General features: G+C 40.8%; 1 protein-coding gene across 6 annotated transcripts in view; it reads left to right on the forward strand.

Annotated features, from left to right (window-relative positions):
- The first annotated feature begins 1,439 nt into the window (after nt 1-1,439).
- Nucleotides 1,440-22,801, forward strand: part of klhl21 (kelch-like family member 21) — a 30,362-nt gene continuing 9,000 nt past the window's right edge. Inside the window, exons 1-4 of one of the 6 annotated variants that reach the window (XM_076276524.1) lie at nt 1,440-1,557; nt 9,111-10,192; nt 14,896-15,301; nt 15,400-15,472. In XM_076276524.1, coding sequence (XP_076132639.1) covers nt 9,166-10,192; nt 14,896-15,301; nt 15,400-15,472 — 1,506 coding nt within the window. In that variant the 5' untranslated portion in view covers nt 1,440-1,557; nt 9,111-9,165. The other 5 variants (XM_076276528.1, XM_076276523.1, XM_076276526.1 and 2 more) reach the window with 5 other exon arrangements.

Raw genomic sequence — 22,801 nt, forward strand, 5'->3', positions numbered from 1 at the left:
CTCACATACATACAGCACACTACTTGCTACAGTAAGCCTCCTCTACATACTTGCTGCACACTGCCCCCCCTCCTCCCTACATACACAGCACATTGTCTTCAGGATCTTCTCCAACACACATCCTCTACATACTTACAGCACACTGCCCCCACCTACCCACACACACACTACACACACATACACACAGTCACTGCTCCACTCCCCTCCCGCCCACACACACATCTTCACTGTCATCACTCACATACATCATACATACAGTACTCTGCTTGCAATAGTAAGTCCCTTCATCATACTTGCAGTACACTGCCCCCCCCCCCCCAATACACAGCACATTGTCTCATGAGGAAGCTTCTCCAACACACACTGCACACTGCCCTCTCCCCACATACACAGCACACTATCCCATTTCCCCTGTCATCCCCCCAACACACACACCAAGACCCCTGGCAGTTGGGTTAGCCCCTTGAGCCGTGGATCTGCCCAAGGTTTCTTCCTTGGTAAGGGAGTTTTTCCTTGCCCCTGTTGCTCTTGGGTGCTCCTTGTTGGTGCCCCCGCCCCCCCCAATCCCAATCCTCCCCCACCTTTCTTATGCAGCCCTTGCCACTTAATCTACTAAACCCCTCTTCTACTGACCCCCGCCACCCCCCCATAAATGCACAAATAGGCTGACACCAGACATAATTTCACTGCATTTCTTACTTCCAGTAACTATATGCATGTGACAATAAACTTCCTTGTATCCTTGAAAGTCATCAAATTTAACATCGAGAGAAAAAAATAGATTGACTACAGAAATTGGAGAATAATGAAAGCATACATTTAAAACAACAATGCTAATGGTTTGAAATCAATTGCGAGTTTGATTGGCTTCACTCTTGAACACATAGACTATAGCCTACAGTGCTGGAACAAAAGGAGTGAATGAATAAATAGTATAAACTCAAAAACAACTTTGCCATATTGGTCATAAAATAAATTAGTATCAACATAATAGCCTATTGTCTCCCATAAGTCCCAAAGTGTTTGAAATAAAATGATCTGAAATGCAATGGCAATGAAATAAGCCAGGTTTGGCCTTTAGCGAGGTTGATGGAATAGCCCCCTGGTCACCCCACCACTAGTGGTGTCAACCATAGACATAAGGTGTCAACATCTTCACATTCAAAAATTTGGGGGGACCTGACTGTGCTTTTTGTCCTTTTGGCGTTCCTGCAATTTTGCCACCTTTTATGTATGGGTATGGAACCCTTTTTATTTAGGTATATATTTTTTATAACTGCTATTTGATACTTGATGTTCATCTATTAATAGCCTAAAAATGATGGCAACCGCACACACGTAAGCCTTTAGGTCACGATGCTCTCTACAGCCAATGGGAGGCGAGAATGTAAGCACATTGCACATGGATTCCAGAAACGAGAATTGTCTCTAACGTTAGCGTTGATGCGCATTACGGCATTACCTCGCGAATATTATAACTTCTGAAAGTGTTGCAGAACAGTTGGATTGGAAGTGAGGTGTAACTGCGTTAGACATATGAAAGACCCTTACAATTTGGTAAGTGGACTTTAACGTGACCGACGTTTACTGGTGTTTGATCTTTTGTTAAGGTTATGTCCTTCTTTCCAGGAAGCTAAAAGTCAGCGTTAGTTAACGGTAAGTTAGTTATTCACGTCAAATTTACTTGTCACGACTCTGCTTTCGTCTTCCCCATATGGTGTGGTGTTACGTCCGCGGGTTTAGAATAGATCTAGATATCTGTCAAATCGATTAGAATTCGTTAAAGTTTACTATCGAGTCTGTAGTCTATGTGTATTGGCTCTATTTCGGTTCAGACAGGAAGACAGACAGACAGCGTTTCTCAGCAGCAGCACCTCTTTTATCAGTTTGTAAATGTAATGTAACGTTAACGATAACGTTTTTTCTTTCCTTTTTTGTGGATCAGCTAGAGCTTTTTGACAATAGCAGATATACAGCATTGAATTACTTTACAACTTGTAGCACTAGCTGCTGCAATCTCTCCGAGTTCTTCGATATCTTCTGGCGTCACACTAAGTTAGCACTGTAACGTTAGTGCTAGTTCTAGTCGTTTCTGTTGAGGCAACGTTAGGAACACTTGTGGAATAACGTTAACGAATCATTAACGTTAACATTAACTTAAATTATTCGGTTCATGACAATTAGCAGCTATATCAAACTGCATGCTTTCCTGCGCTAACTGTCGTCATATGCCGCCACTTTGTGGCCGCTACTTCGTTTATTAAACATGTACAATAGGCCTGCCTAACGTTATGCTTTAAAAACAAAAATGGCAGAACGATCACATTAACCTAGCAGCTAGTACCAGTACATGGACACTGTCCGTCTATATTGGACTGTTTCGTTTTAAACTTGAATATCTATGGCTCTACAAATTGCATAATAATCAGTTATGGCTTAAAGTAAAGAGGATACTTAGTCCATCAACTTAAGACATTTTAAGAATGTTATTTTGAAACGAGTGCACTTTTACAGCTGCAACAGCAAAACAATTTCCATACGTCTACTGTTTTCTTTGTTTATTGCAGTATGGAACTGGTTATGAGAGTCTTAAGAAATTAAAAACTACATTGCATGATTCAACAACGTCATGGTAGTAGCTGGTAGATAGGTAAAGGTTTACTGGTATTACAAAGAAGATTTAATATGATATCTTTAGGCGTTGCCAAGTGTCTAATAGCCACCAAAACAACATATCAATCCCTGAATATCAAGTGGGTTTACTTTTTTCGTGCATTAAGTTATGTCCTACAGCAAACCATCCTGAATTAATTTATATGTGATATGATGGATTCTTTGTTGGAATCTAAATGACGGTCTATACCTTCTACAAAATATACCCAAAACCGATATAAATACAAAGTAAGCTCTTGTGATGTTGTCATGTGAGGTTTCCTCACATTTGTCCCCGAGATCTTCCGATTAACAAAAATTAGTTGTCCACATCAGAGCCCCGTTAGCCCGAACAATTACTAAGCTTGTAATGTGCTGTACAACTTCAGGTAATCCACCTGAACTCCAGGTGTCCACTTGGGGCAGAGTGGAAACAAAACAGGACATCCTTCTCAGAGTGATCTCACCCGTCTACTGGGTCAGGTGCAGAAGCTGCAGCTGCTGCGCATAGTGCTGCTGCATGCAGTTGTTGTGGTGGTGCAGCTGCTGCGCACGTTGGTGGTGGTGTGCCTTGCCCATGTAGCCCATGTGGAAGGCCTGAATGACCTGACAGAACAGAGCTGTTGGTTGCACAACTGGAGCCTCTTCAGCCGAGGTGGCAATGGGAGGGACTCAGGGGAGGAAGAGTCAGCCGCACAGAGGGTCCTCTGCAGCTGCCTTGAGTGATGGGAGGGACAGGTGCAGAGGAAAGGCCAGGTGTGGTTCATTCCGAAATGAAAAAAATAGCAAATGTTATATCAGGGAACACACAAAAAACCAAGGAAACAATCTGTATAATATTAGGTATGTATACACATAATACATGCATTTCACTATCTAGCATAGATATTGTAGAACAAAACACAGGTTGAACTAGATTTCCCTGTCCTATTATGCAGGTATGAGGAATACATGTAAGCTTACTTCACTAATGATTGACAGTTGTACGGGACCATATGGGTTATACACAAGTTATATGTACGACAACATGCATAGTCTTCCTTAGACTTATGGAAGGCAATATCTGAATATTAGAATTAGCCAGGCTATAGGCGTGTTTCTGCTGTAGGTAATCGGCCCCCTACCTAGGTAAAGGGGATAGGTACCGCCTCGCTTTTCAGTCCTTGTCTTTCCATTGTTTACAGGACCTACTTATATGCAGCCTTTTTTGCTGCACTATCGCGACATATGGCATTACAACTGCAGTAAATACTCTCCCCACACTATACACCTTTTGCTTTAACATTTTTATTAACTTTATTAACAACATCAACATTTTTGCATCAGCTAAGCCTATTTTATGCAAATACCTTTAAATGGATTGAACTAAGGTCAGTAGAGACCATAGGCTACCGTTGAATAGCTGTTCCAAATCAAATGTTGCATTATGTAGGTTTCATTTGTAATTACTATAGCCTACTTGGTAAATAAATATACCATCGACATTCTAACAACAGCAAAAGCCTATTTTAGCCCATTCAGTGTAGGTTACCTAGCCTAGGCCAGTTTCATTACATTAGCTAACTGTAGTTTGCAAACATTAGCTAAGCTTATAGCCAATAAATATAGGAAATATTAACCAAAATCTATCTAAATGCATACTCGTTAAAGCTCTGCATGTTCATTTCCAAATGCAATCAAACTACGGATATTAGGCTACATGTTCAGACGCAATCTAGCCTTTCTTTAATTAGAGGAATCCATGCTGGCTGGAGCCTGGATTCCCATCAAAAAGACGCATTGACATTTTTTCCCTCGACTAGACCCAATGTGAAAAGCATGTCGAAAACCTGTTCCCTGTTAAATCTCTTCAATATTGTTTGTAAATTCTACCAATAATGCGAAAACTATGAAGAGTTGCCAGCACAGGTAGTCAGGTACACGCGTGCAATTATCAACAAAGCATGGCAGAGCATGACGCACCACTGTCAAATTTGGTTACACATCAATCAATCACACGTCAATGTCTTTCGATGTTGGGCAATTGTCATACCGTTTTGAAGCTGAAACCCAGTACTATTGGATAAAACAGGTGTCAATCAGACAGGAACCATGGTTATCGTCACATTAGAATCGGTTGTTTAAAATGCGGAAGTGGTTTAGGTATACACTACTCATGAAAACAATCACCAGACAAGGAATACAATGTATTTCAGTGATAAAAACCATATCATCTTGTGGAGAACATATTAGGATTTCGTAATATAGCCATGGTTTTGGGGGAAAACGTTTTTATATGACCGCTACAAGATCTTCACCATTATGTAAGTACGATAATAAACTACTGAAACGTGAGTAGATAGTCTACCCAGTCTTGTCATTGTCTTTTAGATGGCAGTTTTTTTGACAACTCCAACATGTCTAAATGAATGATTCGTTTGGAAGACATTATCAATAACTGTTTTCTAGTGAACTGTAGGATCTATGCTTCTGAAATTGTGTGCTTGTATCAATATTAGTGATTATTATGTTGACACATTGCTTATGAAAATATGATTTATTTTTGTTGTTAGATTAATGTGAAGTTGAAGCAATCAGTTTGGGATCGGTGGCGATCCCACTAGGGGGGCGCTTCAGCATGAACAGGTTAAAAGCCAATGGAAATTATTCTCATGGATTGCACAATTATCATGAAGTAGGTTAGAAACAGAAGATGAAATTGAATTCTGCCAGTCTCAGTCCTGAACACCTCTGTTTTTTTAGTGCTCATATGTGAGGGGACTCAATAGCACTGTTGATTTTAATGATTTAAATAGGCATTTGTTCACATGATTTCAGTTAGGTGTGGGTGGAGCAAGAATGAAAAGAGAATGAGGTTGCTAGGTGACGAATATGCTGGTGAGTTACGCCGCTATGTCTGGCATGTTGTTTTTGTTTGATTTTTTTTATTAGTGGGCTTGCAGAGCAGAGGGGTGACTGCCCCTTGTTGTTCTTTCGTTATTTGTGTTTTTTGTCACTCCCCCCTCCCGAATGGCGGAATGTTAGCCGATTATGACATCATAATGCAGAGTGTAGAATGCTCTCTGGCAGCTGAGTTGAGTAGGCTACCAAAGTGTGATGTACTGTTTCCATGACGACAGTTCCACTGGATCTAAATAAACTTTCGAAGTTCATCGATAGTAGACGTGGCAGCATTTCTACCTTACAACATGTTTTACCTGCTGGGAAGAAGCTTAGCCACATAATACAGATTCCCTGTCAGGCGCGTAATAAGAAACAAAATCCCAGTGAATATTTCATGTCTTATGGCTGGCGGCTATTAATAGTGACGTTTTTTGCCTCAAAAATAAAACTGAGACGTCTGTGAATTTAAGGACGTTTACCGCAGGCTCTGAAGTTATGTACAGGTAGCTTTTACGGAGGATTTACTACAGAATTAAAATAAATTCTGTCACCAATTAAAAATAAATTCTGTAGTTGAAATTTATCATTTTGGTATGAATATATGTTGTAGTATGTGATTCCTGCAGTGTGGAAAAATTATACTTATGTCATAGAAACATAGTAAAATAATCTAAATAGATTAAGAAAGCCACCACTATGGTCACCACCATAGTTAGATTGATTTGTTGATTTGTTTACAGTAGATCCAGTGAAATTGCTACCTTGACAACGCCACGTCATGGCTTCAATACTCTATTCTGCAGCTGGGCTGGGCTGGGCTGTCTTTGTCTGTGAAGGTGTGTGCATGTAACTTTTGACTCGTATGCCTAATTTTTTTCAAAAATGAGGTACTGTTGGAATCCTTGGATGGAGCCGAGTTCCCTGCACCAGATCAAGCCCACTTTTGCAGTTTTGCATAAATGCAGTTTAGTTAGAGCAAGCCCACTATTGTTTGTAGTGCATCCAAATGATCAAAGGTAACGTCCAAGCTTCTGCTAAAAATAGGATTTTATCAGGCTGAGGCAACAAGTGAGTAGTAGGATGACAATTTTGTTTAAGGGCTACTCTGAATAGTGGGAAAAAAATGTTTATTTTACTGTCTATGGAGGAAAAAACGAGCAGGTCTGAAAGCCGTTGGACCCGAAAAGAGGTTTATTATCCCATTATTGCATCATCAATAACCGAATAATTATGAAGCTGGGCTAAGCGGTCTTTTTCTGTGAAGGTGTGTGTGCATGTTAATTTTGACCCGTATGCACGATTTTCAAAAATGAGGTACTGTTGGAATCAAACTGCCAAAAAAACAGCTCACCGAAAAAGAAGGGTTCGCTGGCCTGTTCTTCTTCAGTGAGTTTTTTTTTTGTCAGTTTGCACAAAATGTTTGATAACAAAACACTATGCAAATCAGATTTATCTACTAAAACGGAAACCCCACAGAGTTTGTTTTGTATGCTAGGCTACTTATCCCCAACTAGCGTGAAGTACAGAGCTACACTAGTTGTATGTTTTTCAAGTGCAAGACTGAAATAAGCATTGTAAGTAAGTTTCATGAAAGTGTAGGGGCTACTATGATTTAAGGGAAACTGTGTAAGTATCGGTGGGTGGTATCGGGGAATCTTTACAAGTACGAGTATATGTGCCCGGTATGGCTCGATCCCCGATGCCAGGATCGGTATTGGCCCATCATGAATAAAATGCGCTACACAAATAAAACTGACTTGACTTGACTAGTGTTTACTTTTGCACTAGGCTTTTGCCTGCACTATGCCAGTAGTTCAAATTCTGTATGGAACTTAGGATAATTAATTAAACAGATCATCTTTTGCACACACCAACATTGTTATTTCCACTAAGGAGATTATATTAATGTGGTTTGTCTGTTTGCAGAAAAAAACTTATACGAATAACAATGATCATCACAGTAGCATTAAAAGTAACAGTTTAAAAATCATAATAATAGACTAATAATAATGACAATAATAGTCTTCAAAGTCTAATCAGGTAGACTGAGGGATAACCTAAGGCACAAGTGCAAAGTAGGCTGCAATTTCATCACCAAATACAGCCTGCTGAAAGAGCACTGCCATACTTAATTTTTAGTTATAGTTAAGCCCAGAGCCATAGAAAGAGAAAATTGCGACACTCTTTGATGTTGCCACCATGCGATCAACAGTTCCAAAAAACCTGTGCTGAATGGCTATGTCGCAGGAGGGTTGGATGTATTTCCAGATGCTGGTGGGCGTAATTTGGTAACTCATTGGCTACTGACCAAGTGATTGGCAGTTTTCAGTTCCAAAACTGTCTCCATTACCAGAAACTGGCATGGAAAAGCATCTTTTTCCACAGTCTCTTATGGAAGTGTTGCCACTGTATTCTCTACCCCTCTGGTTAAGCCAAGTTACACCTGTTCAGTTATACCACAGTTTCTGGCTCTAATGCTCATTTACTGCTAGTAAAATTGAGTAGCCCTTGTGGACAAAAGATGTCTGGTGGAAAAGGTAGACCTAAGTGTTCATTTCAGTCCCAGGGATCTTTCTCTCTCTTTACTTGAGAATGGCACTTATCGTGTCTTTAGTCAGTAGTGATATTATGACCCAATAATAGGAAATTCTGTCTGGACCCTGTGAGATGGATAGGTGAGGCCTTGACTACGTTCTGTCTACAGAATAGCTCAGGGGTTTAACAAGTTGGGCAATCAGTGCTTGTGGTATGTCCCACCAGGATGTGAAGAGTAATGCCAACCCAGCCCCCATCCCCCCAAACATACACTGGAATTGGATATTAGTGGTGTATTTATAGAGCAACAGCAGCTAGAAGTCCTATTACGAAAGGAAAGATGCCACACATTAAGTAATGCCGTTTATTGAAAAACAAGTAGACATAACCTATCAATTATGTGAGCTAATTAAATAAGTGACCAGTTTCGTAAATATAGGCTAGCGTTAGGTGTGTTTCACAATAACCTGGGACAAAGTGTGACATGAGTACCAAAAAATAAAACTATGTATGTTTTTTGGTGAAACCTTTAGAAAAAAACAGTTCTGTGAATATGAAAGGGGAGTTTCTAGATTAAATCTTGGTACATGATAACTTGCTATTGTTTACAAAAAAACAATAGCCTAAAGCATTATTTTATGCATTATGCATGAGACACATCCCAAATCTTGAAATGATCAATACAGTGACATATTTAGGCAAAAAAGAACTTGCTTCAGTGTAGACCTGTTAAGGAAGATGGATAACTTCTAATTCAAAATTAACACCGGTTATTTATAAAATATGTATTTTATATTCAACAAGCAGACTGTGAAATGCACTGCAATGCAATTGTTAGAGCTGTAACGAAATCACGATACAAACATCCACAATTTTGTGTCGTGGTTCGAGAAGACAGAACTACAGCACACATCCCTCTCCAGGGCATAATTCACGTTAATACCAATTAGGCCTGCAGTAGAGGGTAAACCTAGACTAATTATTTGAACATCTAAGTTTTTCAAAAAAAAAGCTAAATATTTTGTCTTTTCTGTTTACAGAAGAAAGCATATCATCCTACACCTGCACATTAAAAATCAGCCAGTGACAACTGTGATGGAGAAACCACTGGTTCAGACACAGGCTTCTACACTACCTTTCTTTGACACGGCCCATGCCTTCAACCTACTACGAGGAATTCATGAGCTACGGGCTGAGCGCAAGTTCTTTGATGTGACATTGTGTGCTGAAGGCCGAGAATTTCATTGCCACCGGACAGTCCTTGCTGCTGCCAGCACATATTTCCGTGCCATGTTTGCAGGAACACTCCGTGAGAGTGCCATGGACCGTGTGGTCCTTTATGAAGTTTCAGCAGAGTTGCTAGGCCTACTGGTAGACTTTTGCTACACCGGCCGGGTCACCGTTACACAGGACAATGTGGATCTTCTTTTGAAAACTGCTGACCTCTTCCAGTTCCCATCAGTAAAGGAGGCCTGTTGTGCTTTCCTGGAGCAGAATTTAGATGTGTCCAACTGCCTGGAGATACAAGACTTTGCAGAGGCCTATGCCTGCCGTGATCTTGCTGCTAGCGCTCGTCGCTTTATCCTCAAAAATATTGTTGAGTTGGCCAAGGGCAAAGATTTCGAGCGATTGCCCTGGAAGCGTCTGCTTGAGTTTATGTCAGATGACGGACTGTGTGTGGACAAAGAGGAGACCGCATACCAGATAGCAATACGCTGGGTAAAGGGTGACCTACAACGGAGACTTCACTACTGGCCTGAGCTTTTGCAACAGGTGCGGTTACCATTTGTACGACGTTTCTACTTGCTGGCCCATGTGGAAAGTGACCCATTGGTCTATCTCTCACCATCATGCCTAAGGCTGGTCAGTGAGGCACGTAGTTTCCAGTCTTGTGAATATGACCGACATGACTTTCCCTGCCATCGCATGCACCCGCGCCCATCCACTGGCCTGGCTGAGATCCTGGTGGTGGTAGGAGGCTGTGACCAGGACTGTGATGAACTGGTGACTGTTGACTGCTATAACCCACAAACAGGCCAGTGGAGGTATCTAGCGGAGTTTCCTGACCATCTTGGTGGAGGATACAGCATTGCTGCCCTGGGCAGCGATATGTATGTGACAGGTAATTACCTTTTGAGTGATATTATTGTAGTTATACTTGCTGTGGAATTGTATGATTAATGCATCATGAAATATAATGTGATAATAAGATGATAATAGACAGGCTTAGTTTGCAGAATAGTAGGCTAATTTAAATTATTTTTATTATAATAGTGATTTGTTTGTCGACACCCCATCATAGCTGGCCCCATGACCTATGTAATTGGAATTGACACGTAGGATGAATTACTTTAGAGTCTAATAGATGTGGCATTAAAGATATGTACTAATGTATAGGCGCCTAGTGCAGCTGAATTCAGCACTGTGATGCATTGGGCAGATTTTGTAAAATTACTTCAAAAAGTTTGTCTTTGGAGGCCTTGTTAGCTTGTTATAACTAGTAATACTTTTGTTACATTGCTTTCATTTATACTCCAACAAGCTTCTTAGAAGCTACTTAGAGGTGTTACTCGGATGTCCTCTTTGGGTGGGCATTTGGACTTAAATATAATTCAATATTGAAAATACAGTTCCCATACCAAGTGATGATGCTACTTGTCAGGACACTCTCCACAGCTGAGGAGTAAAAGGCCTTCAAGATGGGTGCTGATACTTTGAACTTCGTCGTAGGAACGTACAGTCTTTGCAGGGTTTCCCGCAGGAAATGTGTTAGTCAAGGTGGTAGGTCATAGGTGGGGGGGGGGGGTCTTGTATCGGTTGCCGTTGGTGGGGGGGGTGTGGGTGTTGGCGTTTTGTTTGTGCAAACAACAAAGACTATTACAAACTATAGAACAAGTGCAAAAGAAAGTGCAAAACAACAAAATGTGCAAATGTGATCAGTCACTACTTATGGCAGAGCTGACAACTAGCATCGTTACAAGCCATCCTCCTTGGCTTTAAAAAGATCATTTCAAGGGCCCTTTGGTAATTGCACTGTTTTACTATTGGACCATTAATGCTTATCTTCATGCAGGCTGTCAGACTGTTGACCTGCAGCCTGTTCCGCAAGTCTGTCCTGATCTATACACCGAGAGTGAATGAAGTTTAGATCATTTTATAGTTTTGTGTAATATGGATGGAATTTGAGCGCGGAGCGCTTTTTAATTTAGAGGCCGGAGTTGCCGCTCTGTTCTGCTCCCATACCGCTCACACCATAAGTCTGAGGCATGCCCAACTGTCTTCCTAATAAAACCAAGACCGTTAAATTTCAAAGATATTGGCCATATAGCCTAAGTTCGTTGATGGGGATGGAGTTGGCTCAATAATTTAGAAAGCATACGCGTAGGCACGGATGGGCCTGGACGGGCCTAGGCCCGTCTATTGTCAGTTTTGCGCGTACGATTAGACCCGCAAGTCAACACTGTGCTGAGAGCAGGTGGCTGTTTACTCGGCTGCTTCTCCAGGCAAATTCGCGTTAGCTCCCCGGTCCCAAAGAACTAAGAGCAACGGCAATATATTTCACTCAGAACATTTATTTTAAAAGACTGCAACACTGATAGTGAAACAACAAACAAGCTTGGCAACGTTAACTAAAGGGATCAGTCGGGATTAATTGCCAAAAGAACGAAAATTACAAATCACGCAGTTGGATAAACATTTTAAACTTGCGCCAAACGGATGAACCCAGCAACGGTGCGTCGCATAAATTAAAACACAAATTGAAGCAACAACTTGATCATTGGACAACCCTACCACTAAACCTTTCAATAGGCCTGCAACGTTTGTGACATAAAAAGTGGAATATGAACGCATTTCATCACACCTGACAATTAAATGGAGCTGTGGCTGTTTGCGGTTTGACTGATTCTTGAGAACGAGGAGCGAGATATTTGCACCGCTCAGCTCCGCTCACTAGCTCTGATTCGGAGGCATATCACATATGTAAAGATTATCAAATCTGATTATTTTTCGATTCATGACACGTTTCTTCTTATTTTTTAATGCGTTCTGCGGAGAAGGGAGATTGGCGTTGGTCACGGTTTGGAATGAAAGGGAGAAAACAGGACAAAGTAGTAAGTAAGTAAGAAAGTAAGGCGGCAGGCTTGTTTTGCCAAGGTGGCCGCCTTGACTGCTGCGGGAAACCCTGCTTTGCCTAGATTTCCTCGTGCTGGGTGTTAACAGTCCATGTTAGATCGTCAGTGAGGTGTACTCCCAGCAGTGTTGCGCGGTCTGCCCGAAATTAAGCGGTCGCCCGCGGATGACCGCGGTTACCCGCGGTTATGAGTCATAAACAAAATATTTTAATGATATTCGGGTCATTTGCGGGCGGGTCAGTTAAAATTAATTAAATATATATTTTCTACAAATAGGCCTACTTAAAATATCACGAGAAGGCTAGCATCAATACAGTAAAGCATCAATACAGTAAAGTCAACAGTAAAGAAGCTGAAGACGGAGTTAAAATAATAAAGACACCCATTCAGGAAAACAGGACTTTAAACAGTGGATGTGCTTTAGTAAAGCTTTGTGCTTCATTCAGCATTATAAACCAGTTCTTACGCTAACGTTTTGACCAGCAATGTATCTGTCTTGCCTACCTTACCTCACCATTTCTGTTTTCGAAAGAAAGATGTATGTCCATGGCCTTCAAATCTTATCCTAGTGTTCTAATGGTTGCGTGCGTGCTTGCGCTCTTAATCTCATTCTCTCTCCTGCGCAAACATTAGCCTATGTCCTGCATGCCTACTGCGTGTAGTTCTACTGCATAAAGTTTCGCAAATAAATTCGTTTGTTTTACAGAAATGGCCTACTGTCACGCTGCATGCAGCCTATAACCAAAAGCACACATTTTGTAAATAAGCGGGTCGGATCGCGGGTCGGGTATAATTTTGTCCTAATTAATATTCGCGGTCCGAGTTGCGGTCGGGTTGATTAAAATATCGGGCGACCGCGGGCCGCTTGTGACCAAACCCGCGCAACACTGACTCCCAGGTATTTGAAGTTTGTGACTCTCCACTGGCAAGCCTACTGATCTTAAGTGGAGTGTAAGCTCTGTTCTGTTGTTTCCTGTAGTTCATCACCATTTCCTTTGTTTTGCTGACATTCAAATTGAGGCTGTTGGACTGGCACCACTGTGCTACATCCTCCACCTGGTTCAGATAGGCCTGTTCATTGTTGTTGCTGATCAGGCCCACCACCACCGTGTCATCTGCAAATTTAATGAAGGAGGTGTGACTGCTGCTGGCTCTGCAGTCATGAGTGTAGATGCAAAACCAATAACAAAAACATCAATAAACAAATGATAAACAATTGTGGTTTAAAGTCTGAATGAAAAAGGAGGGTACTATGATCATTTTCAACTTGTGTAATGGAGTCAAGTCTGTGGTGGGGGTCCATAGCTTGGGTGCAGCGTAGAAGAAGGGCCTTGTACCTATTGTGTTGAGCCTGGTGTTTGGAATGACCACTGATCCTATTGTGATCCTAGATGACTGTAGGGAACAGGTGGGAGTGTGGTTCTGGAGGATGTTTGTGATTTGGCAGGGTAAAGGTTGTGAAAACCTTTAAATGCCATTAGCAGGATTTCGAAGTTGATCTATTGCGATGTTGAGCCACTGTTGGATCAGCAGGCGCATGATATGATGGGTGGACTTTGAGTTTGTTATGGGCATAAACTGGACTCAATGGATGAGTTTGGGATACAGGATCGGGTTGCAGTAGTCAAGGGCGTGATGTCACTAGGGCATTGACAAACACATTCAGTAGAGTGTTTAGTCAATGTCAGGGCACAGTCTAGAAATCTTTCTGTAGCAGTTGGCTTAGTGGACACCATAGATAAGTAGCAAGATGTCTCCTTTAGCTCCTCAGCATACATGTCTGTGCCATTGACCGTGGACGAGTAACGACTATGAAGTTTGGGGGGCAGCCAAGTTTCCCAGGTGGGACATGGGAGTAGTTTCATGAGTTTGTATGGGAATATGTGACTGCATGCTCTTGTATAAGTTAATCATTACATACATGCTTTGTCCCAACAAAATACAGATTTATGTGCAAATTACTTCAAATAAGTACTGCATCATTTCTTTATGCCAGCAGGAATCCCATTCTCTGTCTATGGTCCACTAGCATGCTAAGTTAACTGTTTCCAGTCTGTTTTTTACTAGCAGCTACTAGCCAAGACGGCAGAAGTGAACACATATTTGTAATACTTATGAAAGGTACACTATGCAATATTTTACCTTAATATAACCTCTACAAAGTAGAAGTCTGCGCGGGATAGATTTTTCAGTCCCGCCTACTCCCGCAACATTCTGTCCCATTCCCACCCACTCCCACAATACATTTTTAGTCCCCCTCCCTCCTGCATCTGTAACGTAGGTCCTGCGGGAGTGCAGACCTCTACTACAAAGCCAATTTGATGGTCAACAAACTTGTAAAAGGGGAATCATTCACTTAGCATCTATAGAGCATAGCCGTAGCAAATCGCTAACAAGAGAACCAGCCTTGCAACTTCAAAAATTGTCCCTGGTCTATAAAATCTACAAAAATAAGTAATAGTTCTAAAAACTCTTTGAAAAGATTGAACTTATTGGTGTCCTGTCCTGGTGTCTGTCCTCCACCAGTTCTAACTGAAGAAAGGTTTATAAAACCAAAATAATTCCAAATGAAGCATGAAAGAAACCTTCAAATATGTGTATGCTTACACTACATTACAATGATGATGGCTAGTAAAGTAAGCTTGTATGTGGGCATGTAGAAATTATCTTGATATTGTCTATATTTTGACAGGTGGATCAGATGGTTCACGTCTGTATGATGGAGTATGGCGCTACAACTCAAGTGTGAATGAGTGGACTGAAGTGTCGCCCATGCTGAAGCCAAGGGAGTACCACAGTTCCTGTGTACTCAAGGGTCAGCTGTATGTGGTGGCATCTGACAGTACTGAGCGCTATGACCATGCTTTGGACTGTTGGGAATCCCTTGCACCAATGCTACATCCTATGGACAACTGTTCTACCACCACCTGCCGAGGACGCCTCTATGCTATTGGCTCACTCACTGGGCAGGACGCTATGGCCATCCAGTGCTATGATGCAGACACTAACCATTGGTCACTTGTCAACAGTGCCCAACTACCGCCTTGGTCCTTTGCTCCTAAGACTGTTACACTCAATGGTCTCATTTATTTTGTGAGGTAAGAATTACAGAGAAAGCATGCAAATAGTCAGTTGTTGTGCACACTCATTATGTCCTGAGGAGTGTTGAAGAACAAGGTATTTTTCTGTATTTTAGAGATGACTCAGCTGAGGTTGATGTCTACAATCCTCTGAAGAACGAATGGGACAAAATAGAGTCAATGAACCAGGTAAAACACACAGCACTAAAGGCCCGGTTATACTCGACGCACCCGACCTGTAGCACGACAATGTGACGTCACAGAAGCGCCGTAACCATTTATACTCACGACACTCACGACACTAGTTGCAATATTCTCCTGAACAGAGGTGTCGCTGTTGTGAAAAGATTAACGCTAACTACGTTAGGCTACACAGCAGAAGAAGCTGCATTAAGAAACACTAGTAGCAGAGAATGTAAACGGGCTCTGCTATTACCTAGCCTCTGTGATGGTACTTCAGACTTTGGTTGCTACTATTCACAACTACCACCATCATTATCATCTAGTTTCCAAGGTGTGCGCACAGGTAGATAGATAGATAGATAGATAGATAGATAGATAGATAGATAGATAGATACTTTAGTCATCCCGAGGGAAATTTTAATCATTTAAACAGTTTAGTTAGCTGGCTAGCTAGCTAGCAGCTGGCTGAGTTTGTGTAATTTCCTGAAGTGGAAAGAGATTTTGTTCAGGCCTTAATAGATATCCTTTGTTTGAAAATAAATCGTTTCTATTCTTTCCTCTTAATTCCATGTGTTGCAACTCTGACTGGTAACTTTGTTAACTTATCCAGCAAACTATTAAAAATTCACGACTGTAACAAAACACTGCAACTCGCTTGCCCTCGAACTAGTCCATCTTCCTGTTTCCGCCTTGTCGCGCTCGTCTGAAAAAAAAATGAGTGGTGCGCTACCGTGGGCTACACGGCCAAAACCCTGGCGCGCCAGAGAGATCTACGTCATTTTGACGTCACGTTGTCGCGCTACCGGTCCGGTGCGGCGAGTATAACCGGGCCTTTACCTTCTCTTGCTTGCTCTTTCCTTATCATATTATTGCATTTTTTTTCTCCCTCCCATCTTGTTTTGACTCTTGTAAAGTGACATTGAGTTTGAGAAAGGCGCTATATAAATATATTATTAGGGCCCGAGCACCGAAGGGAGTATTATTATTTTAACTTTGTCTCAGAGCGTTTTCCTTTTTTGAGGTGGTTAAGATGGGTGAAAAGTCTTGAAATTTGGCACACATATCAGGTGTCACGCAAAGCAGTTAGGTACAAGAGCTTGGCCCTGGGCGTGGCCCATGGACTCAGTAGCGCCCCCTTAGGTGATTGAGGCAGTGGTTGGCACATACTTTCAGCTAGACGCATCAAATTTGGTAGGTGTGTGTATCTCCCCAAGATGAACAACTTTCGTATGTACAATGTATTAGCCACGCCCAACAGGAAGTGAGGTATTTGGAATTTTGTGCGGACTAAAATGTGATGAATTGTGATGCCAAAAGGTTCTTCCCATCGGTGAAAACACATGAAATTTGGCACACATGTCAAGAGGTACCATGAATACACAGGGGAAAAGCCTTGGCACTGGGCTTGGCCCAGGAACTCCATAGCGCCCCCTTATGTCACTGTGACTTGTGGTTGGCATATAGTTTTAGATACACACACCAAATTTGGTGGGTGTGTGTAACTCCCAAAAACAATCGACGTTTGTATTAACATGCCATTAGCCACGCCCACAGGAAGTGAGGTAATTGGGATTTTGTGCATTGTGGACATGATCAATTTTAACATACTCCTCCTAGACGGTTTGTCAGATTCATGTGAAATTTGGCAAATATGATGCCAAGATGTTGCTGATGTTAAATTGTGAAGGGATTTTTGATATGTTGTAATATGTCATGATTTTAATATCTCACCATATAAACAGGAAATGTGTCATGAAGTCACAGTGCATTGAATGAATGGTCTGAAACTTCTCAGGTTAATAGATATTATGATTATGATGATATTCAGACACCCAATTGGCCTGCCTGGCATAGCGCCACCACCTGGCCAAGTAGGAAATGTGCCAGAAATGGACAATGCCTTAAGTGATTGATCTGAAACTTTATGAAATATTTGATATCATTATTGTGATGATATTCACACATATAATTCACATGCCTAGCATAGCGCCACCATCTGACCAAACAGGAAATATGCCAGAAATGCTCTATGCTTTGAATGAATGGTCTGAAACTTCTGAGGTTAATAGATATTATAATTATGATGATATCCAGAGACCCTATGGGCCTGCCTGGCATAGCGCCACCACCTGGCCAAGCAGGAAAATGTGCCAGAAATTGGTAATGCCTTTATTGGTTGATCTAAAACTTTGCAAAATATTGGATATCATTATTGTGATAATATTCACATGTGTAATTCAAATGCCTAATATAGCGCCACCATCTGGCCAAAAAGTGTATCAGAAATGTTCTTTGCTTAAAATGAATGGTCTGAAATTTCTCAGGTTAATATATATTATGATTATGATGACACCCAATGGGCCTGCCTTGCATTGCGCCCCCACCTGGCCAAGCAAGTACATGTGGCAGAAAATAAAATACAAAAACAAATAGCACACGCATCAAATATGTACATTTCACAAATGCATTACGTCGGTGCTTTGTTGGATTCCGACATGTCACGAGTTGTGGCCCGCAGGTGCGCGGGCCCGCCATTGCCGCTTGCGGCTATATTTATTATTATTATTATTATTATTATTATTATTATTATTATTAACAACTAGGGGTGGAATGGTACAGAAATGTTTAGATTGGAATTTTATTTTTGCATTGCATAATATTACAAATGTTTTGAAGACCCAACATCAATCACAGACATACATATACTTTATTTGTCAAGTCAAAGTCAAGTCACATCAAATCAAATTCTCTGAACAATGCATTCGGTCCACAGTTAGTATCACACGGTGCCCTCCACACTTATTTTTACTCCTGGTAAAGTTGACTGAAAACAGGTAAAAAAAAAATCTTTTAGTGATTTATCATAATCTCACAATGAAAACAATGAGGAAAAATCCAGCCTTGAAGGGATTGAGAATAAAAAAAAGAAATACATGTGCTAGAACTATTTTCACCCCTAGAAAATCTTAAAAAACAAAATGTACCAGAAGCTGTTTTTCCCATATATATTCAATTTATTTAAGTTAATCAGGGTGCCTGTGAACTTCAGTAGTAATCAGCAGTTATCCATGACTTCTTTTCACTAAGGTATGAAAATAATGTGACACAGAGGTGAAATCCACTAGTCATTTTTCAACATGGGAAAGACAAGAGAATAAGCTAAATTCAAATAAAAGGAAAGCGTGTTGATCTTTGTAAACCAGGTTATGGCTATACAAACGAGGTACTCTGTTGAAAATGTGCATATTATTACAGTTAAAATGATAAGTAAAAGGTTCCAGTCAACTGGAAATGTGACAAACTTGCTTGGACAAAGACCCATGTTTATCTTGGAAGATTTTTAAACCTTAGGCTAAGTCAACAATTTAGTTCAATCTGTAAAATTATAGCGACTCATTTATATGATCACACAAACAAAGTAAAATTAAAGGACTAATTTACATACTACTAGTGCAGTGCCCGTTTAAACATGCAAACAATTTCTATAGAAAACCTGTAGAAAACCAATTACATGCCCACAGGTAGGCCTGCTTTAACTCTTTTCCCCATGGAACGCCTTATAGAACTACCCTTTTAGAACATTCCAAGGCTACCCATGGAGTATTATTGAATAAAACAATTAAAACTCGCCAGGTGATTACAAATGAATGATACACTCCATCAACTTACCTGAAACATAGTCATGTTATATATTTTTAGAAACCTGAGGTTCTGAGCTATCTATTATGACAATGTCCATTTGTTTTAAATAATATATAGGCAAGTCCTCACCATTGGAACATTTAAAATTCTCTAAACTAGTGTTTAGTTTTTTAAAATAAAACATACTCTCCATTTAATATATACATGTTATGAACTTTGTACACACATACAAAATATTCCAATATGTTGGCCAAGTTATTGAGACAATGAAAATATCACCAGGTATGGTATAGAACAGTTTTCATCTATTTTAACTTTTAATTAATTGGGGGGGGGGGTGGCATTCTAAACTCGCCAGGTGATAAACTTGATGTTACACTCCATGGACCTTAGAGAAACCCAGTCATGTTATATATCTTTGGAAACCTGAAATTATGGACTATCTGAAAAGAATTATGTAAGTATGCAATGGTAAGTATGGTATTGAGACCCTGTACCTGTACACATGGAAATTGCAGCGAGGGTCTTCTCATGATCAGGTAAGTAATGGGAAATATGGCAATGAACTATTTCACACCTGTTTTACCAATCTTGTAGTCTGTTGTAGTCAAGATTCCCCAAGTTGTAAGTAATGGTAAGTGTGGTACAAAACAGTTTCAAGCCTATTTGACCTGTTTTGTGTTGTAGTTTCAGTTATCAATCTTATACGAAATAAAACCAGATTTGACAGTGTTTGGTTGTTTCAATTAATATCTGTTTTTACTGAAACAAAATCAGATAATATGATAAACAGATATCATAAATAGATAAAGATAAATATGTATCATGAACAACACATTTACCACCTCATTAGGTGTGGCAATAATATAAAAACAGATATAATATCAATAGATAAAGATAAATATATCATGAACAACACCTTTACCACATTAGATCATTAGGTGTGGCAATAATATAAAAACAGATATAATATAAATATATAAAGCTAAGTATATATCACATGAACAACACCTTTACCACATTAGGTCATTAGGTGTGGCAATAATATAAAAACAGATATAATATAAATAGATAAAGATATCATATGAACACCTTTACCAACCCATTAGGCGTAACAATAATATAAAAACCGATATAATATAAATATATAAAGCTGAGTATATATCACATGAACAACACCTTTACCACCTCATTAGGTGTGGCAATAATATAAAAACAGGTATAATAGAAATAGATAAAGATATCAGATGAACATCTTTACCACCTCATTAGGCGTAACAATAATATAAAAACAGATATAATATGAATAGATAAAGATATCAGATGTACAACAAGTTTACCAACTAATTAAGCATAACAATAATATAAACAGATATTATCTAGATACATACATAATATATACATACATATCAGATAAACAACACCTTTAGTTCATTCCTCAGGTTGGTGCAGCTGGAGGAAACAGTCCCTGCACATGTGTGTGTTGCATGTGGCACAGCCAAACACCGTTTCATGCCGACGCTCAAGTCTGTAACAATTTTTACACCTACGGTGCTTGCCGGGAAGTCGCTCGAAGGTGTGAGCCGTCTTGTGCCTTTTTGGATCAATTTCAACCCCCCTTTCTGTGATGGTAGATCGCTTCCTACTGGTGAAGCCATTGATCAAACCCTTACCAAGCTCCAAGATGAAATCTTTCTGGGTGTATCGCGTCTTTCTCCCCACTCGTCTTGTAGAGGCCATCCTGTACAAAATCCACGCATTCACTCGGCAGACGTCCACCACAAACCATAAGATATACTTCCAGTACTTCTTACTGGGACGAGAGGCAGCGTATTTTTTTCTTAGCTGATCGTGCACATCCACGCCATTCATGTGCTGATTGTATCGAGTGATAGCTTGTGGTTATGGCACAACTAGCTTTTCCGTCTCAACCTGCCGATGACAGGTCACCATCTGACCAGGATGTGGGAGACAGGTGTGAGCTACGACAACTACATTGTTGTCATTCCATGCTGTGACAGTGATGCCGGCCTTCTGGAAAAAAATACTGTCACTTCGTTTCCGTAGAAGCTTTTTCAGGTTTCTTTTTTGCTTTATTTCTGTGGGGGCACCTTTTCTATTGGACATTAGCGTTCCACAGGCATAAATGCTATCTGCTAGCAGACTCTGCAAGAGGGGAATGCTTGTGAAAAAGCGGTCGAAATAAACACAGTGATTGAGGCCAATCAAATCCCTGGTCATATCATGCACGACCCTGTATCCCAAACCATGGATCCGTTGAAGAGGTGTCTGGTCCCGTTTCCCTGAATAAAGCTTGAAGTCTGACATGTAAGAGGTGTTGCCGTCACACCGGGCCCAGAACTTGATTCCAAACTTTTCTGGTTTGTTAGGCATGTACATTACAAGCTCTGTTCTGCCTTTGAACCCTTTCATAGCCTCGTCAATAGAAATGTCACGACCGTGTTGATAAAACAACTTGCAATTTTGACGTGCCATCTCAAACACCGGCGCAACTTTAGCTATCGGATGATAGCTAGCATCAGCTCTCGTCACTCGCGCGGCAGCATTATTACAGTGTAAGTACTGGCACAACTTTTCGTACCTGTTCACAGTCATGGCACGTTGAAACCCGCTGACACCCAGGAATGGATCGATCCGTGGACCAGTAATCACTGTATTCATGTTTCGGATTAACACCCATCAGGATATTTAATCCAAAAAAAGCTCTCATCTCGGCGCCGTCAGTCGGAAACCAGAGGCTATCAACTCGCGAGTGTTCTTGAGCACAGCGCTCCGCGTACAAGTTGGTTTCAGTAGCAATCTTCTGAAACATTGTCTCGACGAAAAAAAGAAAAAAGTAATCCAAGGGTGTAGCGTTTCCTACATTGAATGTCCTTGGCAACTTCGGTCCCGAATCCATAGTAAATGGATTGATTGGTTGGTCCCTTATAACGCGACTCCAGGCTACATCTCCCGTTTCTCTCATCTCGTCAGTGACATGTTCGTGACCATCACTTTCGCTGTCACTTTCCTCCGGGGGTATAAAATCATCTTCAAACCCAGAAAAATCAGACCCATCAGACTCGTTATCAAGAAAATTCTCAATATAAAAGGCTGCATCTTCCGGATTCCTAAACACTCGCGCCGCCATGGTCAAAATCTCAACATTCGCGGGTCCCTCTGACAGCTGACGCGCTCGTCTTTTTTCCCCTCAGAGGCTAGAACTTAGATCGTCAAACTTCGGAAAACTCCGCGAATATGTATCCCTCACTCCTATTGGTTAGCCTGGTGTTGCTAGGTTTCGGCTCTGCCGATCAGATTATTTGTTACAAAGGCAAACACGGTACTTGCTCTAGTCATCGTCAAAACACGTCTTTATTGATACAACAGACTCGTCAAAACTCGTCATAAAGGATTTGTGGGGGGTAGTCATATGACGTCTTTATGGGGGAAAGAGTTAAAAATAGAATGATAGGGGAAAACATCATTCCAGCTAAGCATTCAATAATGAATATTGAATATTATTATATTATTTTATTTATTAATTTTTTAAGTATATTTTTTGGGCTTTTTTGCCTTTATTTGGAGAGGAGAGTAGAGAGTGACAGGAAGCAAGTGGGAAATAGAGATGGGGTGGGACTGTGAAAAATGACCCCAGGTCGGATTCGAACCTGGGTTCCCGTGGGCACTCTG

Source organism: Alosa pseudoharengus, unplaced genomic scaffold (assembly GCF_046254945.1).
Source record: "Alosa pseudoharengus isolate Yale_2024_CS ecotype anadromous, Long Island Sound unplaced genomic scaffold, YU_APseudo_1.1 YU_APseudo_1.1_scf_9, whole genome shotgun sequence".
Taxonomy (NCBI): Eukaryota; Metazoa; Chordata; class Actinopteri; order Clupeiformes; family Clupeidae; genus Alosa; species Alosa pseudoharengus.